Source organism: Natrix helvetica (genome assembly GCF_964273705.1).
Source record: "Natrix helvetica genome assembly, chromosome: 1".
NCBI lineage: Eukaryota > Metazoa > Chordata > Lepidosauria > Squamata > Natricidae > Natrix > Natrix helvetica.
In genome coordinates, this window is record NC_138548.1 from 24420556 (window position 1) to 24432955 (window position 12400).

General features: G+C 39.8%; 1 protein-coding gene across 4 annotated transcripts in view; it reads left to right on the top strand.

The window, feature by feature from the left end:
• The first annotated feature begins 7 nt into the window (after positions 1-7).
• TOGARAM1 (TOG array regulator of axonemal microtubules 1) overlaps positions 8-12400 on the top strand; it is a 34105-nt gene continuing 21712 nt past the window's right edge. For 2 of the 4 annotated variants that reach the window (XM_081955435.1, XM_081955436.1), the window contains exons 1-6: positions 8-1349; positions 5047-5098; positions 7849-7983; positions 8842-9138; positions 10800-11062; positions 11477-11709. In XM_081955435.1, the coding sequence (XP_081811561.1) occupies positions 210-1349; positions 5047-5098; positions 7849-7983; positions 8842-9138; positions 10800-11062; positions 11477-11709 (2120 nt within the window). In that variant the 5' untranslated portion in view covers positions 8-209. The remainder of the gene's footprint in view (positions 1350-5046; positions 5099-7848; positions 7984-8841; positions 9139-10799; positions 11063-11476; positions 11710-12400) is intronic. The other 2 variants (XM_081955437.1, XM_081955438.1) reach the window with 2 other exon arrangements.

Here is a 12400-nt window from a genome sequence, read left to right on the forward strand (position 1 = left end):
ATTGACAGGCGCCGATGTTCTTCTCCCTCGGCTGGGCCTCTGTGCGCACGCGCAATAAGACCTCCGTCGTGGCCGAGGCGGCGAAGGAGGCGGCGGCAGCGGCGGTGACGCGTTTCCCTGGAGACGGCGATGCTCCCCTGTGAGAGGCCCGGCGGCGGCGGCCTCGGGGCGGGCTGGCGGGGCAGCCGGGCAAAGCCCTGGAGAGGGGCATGGCCAGAGAGGAAGAGCAGGAAGGGGGCGCCTCCGGCGGAGGAGGAGGGGGCGACGGGGAGCAACGGGAGGCACCCGCCGCTTCTTTTCCTGCAGGCCGCGTCCCGCCGCTCTCCCAACCGGGAGTCGCGCCGCTGCGCTTCGGGCTGGTCCCGTCGGAGCTGCACGCGCGGCTGCTGGACCAGCACGACTACCGAGGCCGGGTGGGCGCCATGGAGCAGCTAAAGCGGGTTCTGGGAGAGGCTCCGGGGGCGGCCTTGGCCTGCTTGCCGCCGCCCAGCCTCCTCGGGCTGCTCAGCCTGCTGCGGGCTCTGCTGGACGACTCGAACTTCAAAGTGGCGCTGGGGGCGCTGGAAGGGCTGCGCCTACTGGCCGTCCGCCTAGGCCCGGCGGCGGGGAGCCGCTGCCGCTTGGAGCCGTTGGTAGCGGCCGCAGCCAAAGTGCTGGGTGACGCCAAGCTGGCCATCCGCCAGGAGTACCACCAACTCTTCCTGGGCCTGATGCGGGCCGCCGGCCCTCAGCCCGTGCTGGATCTCCTACTGCGCCCCGAGCACCTGCAGCACCGCAACTCCCGCGTCCGCGAGGTGGTCCTAGCCATCTCCATCGCTGCCCTCCTCACCTTCCCCAGCGAGGACTTCGAGCTGCCCAAGCTGGTGGCCACCCTTGCTCCGGCTCTGGCCGATAGCAAGCGCCGGGTCCGTCACGCCGCCTTGGAGGCTTTTGCTGTCTTAGCCTCGGCCCTGGGGCCCGGCCGCGCCAGCCTCATCTTCAAGGCAGTGGACGTGGTTGAACTTCAGGACAATTGTGAAGGGGTCATGAGTGCCGTGCAGGCTCGGTTGGCCAGAAAAACTCTCCCCAAGCTTACCGACCAGTGGTTTGTGGAGTATGCTGTCCCCCTGCCCTCCTCGGCCAACGGGCGCGGCTTTCATTTGCCTCATGGAGCGGACACAGATTGGCTCCTGGAGGGCAACCGTATACAGAGTGCCCACAGCTACTCTGGAGAGACTGCTGGGTCTTTTACCCCTTTTGTGGACCAAGGAGTATGTCCCCGGCGTGTGTTAAGTGCTGGGAAAGGAAAACTGCCTTGGGAGAGCGAACGACCTGGGAACCAAACTTGCTTTGCAAAAGGAAGTGAACCAGTAAGTAAAATCATTGTAAAGTCTGCTGCTCTTCTCCTATATCCGTGATGGCGAACCTGTGGCACGCATGCCACAGGTGGCACACAGTGCCCTCTCTGGGCATGCACACCTGCCTCCCACCGGTCAGCTGGTCTTTGGGTCTCTGCCACGTGGGGGCGGGGTGCATGCAGGGGATTTTGCATTGCATTTTGGAGCCTTGCGCAGTGTCCCCGCACCCCGTTTTTGCTTCCATGTTGGTGCAGGAGGCCTTGCGCATCCTGTTTTGGGCCTGGAAAGTCTCCTGCCTCAACCTGGAAACAAAAAATGGACGAGGGGAGGGTCAGGTCTCATGTGCGGGGAGACAGGGGAGTTTGGATGGGTCGTACACGTATGCATGGTGGTGCATGCGCAGGGGAACAGAACACCGGTGTGTGTGTGTCGCATTGCATTATGGCTGCAGGCATACAGGCGCAATATCACACACGCGACGACAAAAAGGTTAGCCATTACTGTCCTATATGGTGTCCTCCAGGTGTCTTCCACCAGCTAGGATTTGCATTAACTTTGCTGTGTAGAGCTGAAAGGATATGGAGTGAACTTAGTTATCAGGTATGGGGAAAATAGTTTGTATTCTGTTAAAGAATAAAGACTAAAACTCTAGCTCTGTTTTTTAGCTGAAGTTCATGCTACCGTTCCTAGAAATTTGAGTGAGCTAATTGAACTTACTTTTAGATATTCTTAATACTCTATGTATTGTATTGTATTTTAAATAATATTTTAAGACTTTGCACTTTAATGCTGTAATAGCATAATTATGATTTAATTGTTGGCAGGTAGTCTTAGGGCCATAGTACAATATCAGGGGGATATGATTAAATAAATTAAAAATGACATAGCTCTAATTTTATTCTTTCACCCAGCTCCTCAAGACTTAGCTGTCTGATCACCTGATTTAATCCTCTTAGCTACTGATACTTTCTAATGTATTTGCTGAATATGATTACCATGCTTCACAGTTAATTAGTCATGTTAATGATCTGATGGCTGTTAAAGGAAACAAAGTGGAAAATATGGCATTTAGGGAGGATTGTTGCTTATGTTTTAAAATCTGCACCACTTGCTGGCTGCTAGCTGGGCAGACTTTCTAGTACTCTTTTTGCTTTACTGTTAATAATTTTTTCTGCCACTAAGGTATGCTGAGACATCCTTTTTTATTTTTTTTATTTTTTTTTTTTTATTAAAAGAGTTTTATACAAACAAATTTTCCCCCTTTTGATGATGCTCTCTAACTACTAGTTTAGTAATACGACATATAGGAGATAGCTATCTCCTCTGTCACTTTGAACTAGATCTTCACAGTCAAGTTATAAAATTTTAGGCACTTGGCAACCTGCATATATTTATGATAGTTGAGCAACAAGGTCTCATTATTACCATTTGCAACCTTCTAACCTCTTCAGACAAGCAAAGTTAATGGGAGAAGTGGGATTCATTTAACAACCACATGATTCCCTTAATCGCTTAACACCCATGGCAAAAAGTCATAAAATCAGGCATGGCTCACTGAACAATAACCTTGCTTAGCAATGGAAATTCTGGTTACAATTGTGTCTTTAAGTCAAAGAATACTTGTAGCGTGTCAAGGTTTGCACAATTCGTGTCTTGAATTTGGAAGACTCGGTATCTATTGAAACTTGTACTGTCTCAAGAACATTGGAGGAGTGGTATTGTTATGGCCAGGCTAAAGTGATTCATCATAAATTATCAGACTTTAAGAACTCAAATAAAACTCAAATAGATGAATTTCAGGCACATGCTTTGGGTATTTGCATTATCCTCCCAAACTGCTCTTTTATTCAAAATTTATTTTCATGCAGAACTTAACCATTGTATGTAGGGAGGAATATTTGCATTGACGGAAAGCTGAATTATCATGGAGATTAGTTAAGGTTTAAATTCTATCGTATGTTTCCTTCTGAATTTCTGCATAGAAGCATGGTGCAACACATTGACAATGTATAATCACAATGTCTTGAATATGTGCTATGAAGAAGGAAATTGAAAGCTATCAGATACTCTGACTTCTGTATTCCATATTAATTAGTGAATCATGATAAGAGGAGATACTAGATCAGACCCATTTTTTTAAAAAAAATCTAGTCTTAATGATTCACGTGCAGAACTTGGACTTACCAACTAACTTTCAGGCGACTGCAGGGCCTGAATTTGATAGATTTATTGAAGCTGTTAAGACTAATCAAGATCTGATTGTTCATATGTAGAAAGTGTTCTGAAAGTTTTTGAATGAAGTGATGAAGCTGCTGTTTAAATTTTCTGTACAGTTCTGTTCTTCAAGCAGTTTTATACATGTCCATCCTTTATTACAGCAGTCCCCAATCTTTGTGGCATAAAGGACTGGTTTGTCTATGGATTGGGTGGTGGTGATGAGGAACATGCAACCTAGATCCCTTGCATATACAGTTTACAGTAGGGTTCACACTCCTATGAAAGTCTAATGCTTAGTGAACTGAGGTGGTGATGGTAGCGTTGGGGAACAGCTGCAAATACACATGTAGCTTCGCTCGCTCGCTCACCTGCCCATCCATAGTTCACCTCCAACTATGCAGCCTAGTCCCTAACAGGCCACAGACTGGTACCGGTCAATGGTCTGGGAGTTGGGGGACCCCTGCTTTATTAGATCTCATCCCTGGACATTTCTTTTGTGTAATATAATGGAATTGATGCCACTATATTGCAAGTATATATTTTCCATATGATGATGCCCTTTTATTTTCCTCATCTGTTTCAGACCTATTAACATTTGTAAAACGGAAAGCTATATAAGTATGATGTGTAAATAAATTAAAAAGAAAAAAGTTCAATATCAAATTCAGTAGATAACACAATTAGGTAAAACTGATGTTGACTTTGAACAATGCCTTTCTAAATAGAAAGGCCATAAGATGCAAGTGTCTTAAACCATTCTGAATAATTTCCTAATGGTCAAGCCAGTATGTTATATTGATTATTGAAGATAAATTTTTGGATTTAAGTTAGGATAAGTTCAAAGAAAAGTAAATGAATATAATTTTCACAGTCTTTAATTTTTTAGCTAAGGTTTCTCAGGTTTTAAAGAAGATTAATAATTACATTTAGATACATTCCAATGAGCTCAGTTTTGTTACAGATTAACCTAAGTAGCCCCACAGTAGTTAAAGGAATTTGTGAAGTCAGCATTGTTCATAGGAGGTCAGTAATAGCACGGACCAATACAGGAAACCAGCAGGTACAAAAATAAGTCTTTTGTAGTAATTTTTCAAAATAATAATAATAATATTTGTTTGATAAAGACTAATATGTGTAGTAGACTAGATGGTCTCTTAAGTTGACTTTCATTTCTGTATCTATTGAAATTTGCTCTGTCCTAAGAACAGTAGAGGAGTGGAGTTATGGCCAGACTAAAGTGGCTATCAAAAATTATGTTAATTATGTTAATAATTAAAAATTATTTAAAAACTCACTTTAGTTAAAATATTATTTTTGAAAAATTCAAATGTTTTCTCATTATATCCAGGTCTACATTCTGTGTAGTCAGTGCACTTTTTTCCTCTTAATTTTGCAAGTGAAAATGTATGTAATGTGAAGTGAAATTTTGCAAGTGAAATGTACGTAAATTACATTATACCGTAGTACTATTTGCCTTTTCTTTCTGTTCCAGTGCTTGACATCAAATGATTTTCTTCACTCTCCTAAATTAAGAGCTTCTCAAGGTAAGCCAGGGAAATACTAAGAATGTATAGAGCTGTTAAGAACATCAGAGTCATTCATGGTGACAAGATGATATAATAGATGGTACAGGGCAGTAAGGGTTCTGCCACCCCAGGTGCCTGTTCTGCTGTCTCCTCCATTCTGTTTTATTGTGGGGCCAGAGTAAGACAGAACAAAGCACTACTAAGTTTCTCTGAAGTGCAATTGAGCATTTTTGAAGCTGTCTCACTTAGTCATAGCTCAAAAGAATTACCGGTAGATGTTTTCTCCCCCCTCCCCCCCCAAAAAATACTCTGACTGTCATCTTTAAAATATTGGGAAAACATTTTATTTAAGTAGGGAAAATAGAATGAGACTGAGATGACAAGAACTTCTACTGCATTGATTGCCTAGTTATTAGAAAATATGAGAATATTTTTGCAGTTTGTAGGCTAACTTAATCAAAACGTTTTTATTATTTTTTGCATAGAAAGATATAGGAGAAGATGATTCAGGGAATATTCCAAAGAAATACAGAAGTAAAATCAAATGACATTTTAATTTGGAAAATAGCACTCTGGGATTTGTTTGTTTTAATAAGCAATGCAGATGGTTTTAATACTATATTTCTTGTTTTCCCCACCTCTGAGTGACAACTGAACCAAAAGGCAAATGGGATTTGTAGATATAAAAAGAGCCAGTGAATAATGGGAATGAATATGGGATTTGTATTTAGTATATTGATATAACCAATTTAACTTTTAAACTCTTACAGTAGTATTTTTTTTGTAAAACACCTGTTGCCTTACCATCCTCATTAGAGTGATATATGACCACTGGAAATTGTAAATATTAAAATGGTCCAGCAGTGGAACAGTGGTCTTTGAAGGAAAATGCAATTAATTATATAATTATTAATGTATGCATTCACATGTTACATAAGGCTTGTGTATTCTAATATCCTGTTGCTTTCAGCTCCCAGAAATCACTGAATTCCATCTACCACTCTTGGGGAGCCAATGGAGGTGTCTAGAAGTACAATACTACAAAAACATTTACTATCAGTTGATAGTTTTATAAGAACAAATCTAGTTAAGGACATTTCTTACAGTTTGCTCTGAATTTGCTAAGTAGGACAGAAAACTGTAAATTTAAATTGACAAGTAGTACTGGGGAGGAAATTTAAAGCTGATATGTTTTGCATAGCATCTTAAAGATAAATGTTTACAATAAGATCTTTATAATGATATATAGGTTGATATATAGGTTGCCTTTATAATGATATATAGGTTGCCCTCGACTTATGACCATAATTCAGCTCATGTGATTTTGTTCTCACTTGCCATCTTCAGGCTTGGGCTTAAAAAGCGATCGGAGCTGCCGTCTTTCTGTAAATCTTGGTGGGAGGGGATGGGGTGCTGGCTTTGTTTCAGTAAGCGGAATGATTGGTTCTGTGGTTGTATCATGATTGGTAGATTGGTGCTGATTGGTGCTGGCTGTGTGTGCATTGTTGTTTTGTATTGTAACCACCTGGGTGGTGGGTGGTGTTCGTTTGTTGGCTAGGGCTGGTTTCCAGATGTTTGATAGGCGGGAGGTATCATCACGTTTATTCATGTTGTGGGGGTGTTTCTCTATTTCGATGGCTTCCATAATTATTCTCTTGTTGAGGTGTTCTGTTTTGGAGATTAACCTGGCTCCTTCAAAGTTGATTTCATATCTTGTTGCTTTAAGGTGCTGGAAAAGGGAGGAAGTTGTTTTTTGTTTTTGCTAATTACAGAGGCTTAGTTTACTTAAATGAGCCAATAATTACAATTTTGGAATATTTGTTTAGTTTGGTAGTGTATTTTAACTTGTTGTACATACAGAAGAATGTAGGACACATAGGTGCTGGAAAAGAGAGGAAGTTTTTTTCTTTTTTTCTGACTGCGTTCTTGTGTTCTGCGATGCGTTTATTCTCCTATTAGTTTGTCCAATGTATGTGGCAGGGCAGATTTTGCATGGTATCAATCAGGATGCAACTACACAGCTAATCAACCCACTTACAGCAACAAAGCCAGCACTCCACACACCCCCACCAAGATTTATAGAAAGATGGCAGCTCCGACCACGCTTTACTCGCACAAGCACGAAGCCGAAAACACCAGCCTGAAGATGGTGAGTGGGACCTCGCCGAAACGTTGCCAAGACAATCTCAATCTTACATGGGAAAAGACCCAAATACAACAAGACCAGCATACCTACACCCATGAAAATCTATGAAAACATATACATACATACATACATACATACATACATACATACATACGTCCCTATTGTATCTATATCAATTATCTTTCTGATTGGTTTAGTACATGTTGCATGTTTCTTTGTGGTTATGTACATTTAATTGCTTTTATTGTTTCTGATTTTGTAAACTAAGGAGTTTAATAAAGTGGGCAGTTATTACAAATACAATAAATGTTATTAATTATCATTAAATTGTATTGGAGATTTCTCATATCTCCTACTCTGGAAACTATATATATCTGATTAAAACATATTTAAACAACATTTTGATATGCTATGAGGGAAAAGGGTTCTGTCTGTTCTGTATAGGATGTATTATTCTGACTTATAAAAACCCCTTGCTAGAAAATATTCAGAGTGGATTTTTACAGCTTTCTTTCATGCTGTTCTCTTTACACTAAAATATATTTTAAAATTTGAATGAAACTTGTTACTATCAATGGGACATGGAAACATATCTGGCTATCTTTTGTTTTTTGCTTGAAAGGTGTGATGGCCTCTCATCAGCCACATATTTCAGGAAAATCCAACCTACTTGGTTTCTCTCATAGCCGTGGGAAAAGTGGTAGTGTGGATTCTGACCTACAGTTTCTAGGACTTAGCAGTCCATGGCAAGATAAAGGTATTGAATAGCATGATTTTTCTGGATACTACTACTATTCAACATTCAGTGATAGTAGACATTTCCTCATTACTTTTCTACTTCAGTCTACTCCATAGTGGTTCTAGTATTCATAGACACATTTGTGGATAATAAGGTGTTCCATCAATATTTCAGCTATGATAGCATTACATTAGCCATACACATAATTGCAATACAGTACTAAGGTGTACAGATTTCAATATTTAGCCTAATTAGCTGGGTACAGATAACAGAACTCTTTCCCTGCACTGCAGATTAAAATCCTTAATCAGATTGACTTTACCTGTGCTAAGCATAAGTATAACCACCAAGTTAAAGCAGCACTTCTGTTCTTAGAATATCTTGTGATGTCAGATTGGTTTCTGGTCTGCTTCGCTCTTAATCTTCAAATTTCTAAATTATGTTTTAATTTAATGCTTAATTATTTTTGCTCATTATGACCTATGTTGGGAAAACATACTTATTTTTTAAATAATCTTATATCTATCCTGTTACATAGATCAGGGAAATGCAGTTTGTAGTATTCCACATGTTGCCACATTCCAGTTGCCATTAGGCTTAACCATTATGAGGAATTATGATAATTATAATGCTGTAATATCTGAAGAGCCAATCCCTCCTCCCCCCTTTTTAAATGTTCTGGGAAAGAAAAGTTAGCATAACCTGGTTTAATATATGGATTAACAAGTACTAAAAACACTTCTTTATAGAATTAGGAGCTCAAATAAAAATCTTCCATGCTCTTCTCCTTAAAGATTAATGATCAGACATGATTGCCAATGGTATTTTTTTTCCAGGATTATTTTATGCAAATTGTCTACTTTATGTCTTTTCCAGTGTGTACTAGCCTCAATTTTACCAACAAGCCTCAGCGGACCTTTTGTAGCCCACCTGAGCATACTTCTCCTCTCCTGGGCTGTCACACTAGCCAAGGAGCATTCATTCTTCCATCCTACCCATTTTCATCACCCAGGCACAGTCCAAAGCACACCTCTTCACCAACAGATTCACTTAAGAAATCACAAGACCATGCTGTTAATTTCTCTAATTCCTGGCCTCTTAAGAGCTTTGAAGGGCTTCCAAAACCTACACATCAGAAGACGTTTTCCAGCCCAATATCAGGAGAGGAAGCAGGTAACATCCTTAGTAATAATCTGTGCTGTTTCCAATAATGTGCACAAAATCTGGAAATACGATACATAAGAGAGACATTAGCAGTCAACTCCCTCTTAAGTTTTAACAACTTTTCTTCAAAGGCAGTAATTTACATTCTATGTCAATACTGTTTACCACCTAATGTCAATTTTATCTTATTTTTCTTTATAACAAGCAAAAAGTCTGATAGTGGACTAATTTCATTTGGATTCACTAAACATTTTTTTAGCTTGCAACCAATTTATAAGAATTTGTACTAATAAAAACCATACAATTATACATTGCTGTTCTAGTCTATTGTATTTTCTTTAAAGTTGTCTTGAACTGCTTTTAAGAGAAGTACTGGTTTCAGGATTTAACACATTTCATGGGAATAGAGCTTAAAAACTGGTAAGCATTTGTTTCAGGGAACATGCTTAAAGAGATTCTTCCACTTATGCCTAGGGATAATCATCATTATCGTTGTCAGCCATTCAGTCATGTCCAATCCTCAGCCACTCTATGCATTAGCATTTTCCATGCCCCTCTGTCTCACACCACCTCCTTCAGATCCGCCCTGGTCATCCCAGTGTCATCTTTTTATAGAGTCCAGCCAGCTGGTATTAAGGTGGCACCTTCTCCTTTTTCTGCTGATCACTCCCAACATGATTGACTTTTCAAGTGAGTCAGCTCTAACAACATGACCAAAATATGACAGCCTCTGTTTGGCAATTTTGGCTTCAAGTGATATTTTTGGTGAGGTTCGGTCTAGGATTTTTTTCTTTGCTATTTTTGCAGTCCATGGGATGAGTAATAGTCACCTCCACCACCTCAGTTCAAAGGTACCCACCCTTCTCGTATCTGCCTTTTTCAGAGTTCATGTTTTGCAGCCATAAACAGTCATTGAAAAAAAATTGCATTAACTAATCTGCATTTGGTTGTGAGGCTGATATCTTTAGTCTTCTGATGTTATTCATGCCAGACATTGCAGTTCTTCCAAGTGTTATATGCCTTCTTGTCTCAGGGCTGCAGTCATGACTTTGGTCAATTTTAGACCCCAAGAAGATAAATTTCTTTACTTTTTTGACTGTCTCATTGTCAATCTTCAGTCTGACCTCTGTGTTCTCTGCAGTTGTCATTATTTTTGTTTTTTTGATGTTAATGCGCCGTCCAAATTTCTCACTTTCATCTTTGACTCTCAGGATTAACCACTCCAGTTCCTCCTTGCTTTCCATGAGCAATGATGTATCATCTGAATATCGGAGGTTGTTGATATTCCTACCACTGATTTTAACCCCAATGCTGGATTGCTCCAAATGTGAATTTATCATAACTATTTCTGTGTACATGTTGAATAGTGTAAGTGACAGGATGAAACTTTGTGTTTTTCAATCCTGAACTATTTTGTGTCCCCATGTTCTGTTCTTACAGTTGGCTACCTGGTCAGAGTACAATGACTGAATGAGCTGGATGTGGTGTGGTAATAGTCCCAGTTCTTTGAGACAGGTTCCGGAGCAAAAACAAATCAATTGAAACCTTTAGAAGCTGTTGCAGATAATGCAATATCTGTCTAGTTATTCCATTCTGTACTAATCAGTAAGTGCTTTTATTAGGACATCACAGCACATTGCTAAAATGCCCTGTATAATCTCTTCATACAGATGTGAAACCTCAAGATACTCCTCCTATTCAGCTAAAACCTGCCTTTGTGAGGACCCCAGCTTCAAGGAGAGGCCTGAGTGGAACAAAGCCAGTGCCTCCAATCCCTAGGGGAGTGAGCCCCCTGCCTGATAAAACAGAAATCAGTTCAATGGGACAAAAGAATGGGGAGCCAGAAGACATGTGGCTAAATGAAAGGGATAAGAAATTGGCCATTGATCTTTCAGAGTTAAACATCAGTGAAAGAGAGCTTGATGAGGAAGAGGTAGGAGTACTGATTAATAGTAAATTTGCTTTTTTTATTCTCATGGACTCCTTATGTAGTATAATTACATGGTTGAAATGATGTTTTTTGCCCTTTATTTATTTTATTGCATTTATTAAATTTATATGCCACCATCTCACTATCAATTGACTTGATGGGTAATTTATACCTATTTTTTATCTTTTACAGTCATTGTTAGAAAGTCGTGTTATAGATGATTTTAGAATTTTTGTTTACTGTATTTATTAGAAAATAGATATTACCATATAGCAGAAGAACATCAACAGGAATTGAACCTTATAACCAAATAATTGTTCTATTCATTCAAATGTCCTACAGTGGAGAAGTAATAAACATTGTGTGGATTTATGCTTTTCTTTACAGCATGGATTATGTATTGTTCCTTGTCTTTAGATGCATAGTTCTCTTCGGTCTCTTCGTAATAGTGCAGCTAAGAAGAGAGCAAAGTTGAACGGCAGCACTTCTGATCTTGAAAGCCCTGATTCTGTGTTGAAGCTTGATCTAACTTCAGAGTCACCTTCCTGCTTGTCATCTCCAAGTACTAGTTCTTACAGTGAAAGTGGAGTTTATAGTCTTGAGTCTGTAACGTCCCCACTGTCTACAGCACCCCAAGGGTTAAGAACAATGTGAGTTTTATTCAGAAGTTAAGAGTGATATATACATGCATGCATGCATGTATATGTTCGGGAAAAGATTGTGCTTCATATTGTTTCCACTAAGCTACTTTAGTGTTGTTTAGCTACCTTAATTTGATTTTCAACTAAGCAGTCAATTACTTGAAAAGGACCAATGATCTGGAAGTGTTCTTACACTATTTAGATCAGAGGAGCACAGTGCTAAGTCCTAATCACCTCTGGGCCAATTTGTGTGTAGCCCTCAGAGATTTCTAATATTTGTTAAGAAATTATAGCACCTTCTGAGTAAATAGAAGAATTTAATTTTAATTAAACACAATTCATATTTTAAATAGTAATGTTTTATCTTGGCTGCACTTGCTACTTTTGGAGTATATGCACTGGCCTTGAAGAATTGTGCATTGGATTTGGAATAATGTAAAACCCCTCAAAATGTTTTAACTATCTGCTACTGAGATAGCGAAAGCTTTACTTGTCAATGTCACAAATTGTTGTTGAAGGATAGCTATTTATCCCATATCTAAGGAAGATGATTAATTCAGTTAAGTTTGTCTACCTTAACCAACAGCAACTTTTTAGGATTTCATATGAGGATATTTTGAACCTTACCTGTGTATACAAAGCAGATAACCTGACACTTAGCTATGGTCCTTGATTTTAAAACTTTGAAGATAAGAATATT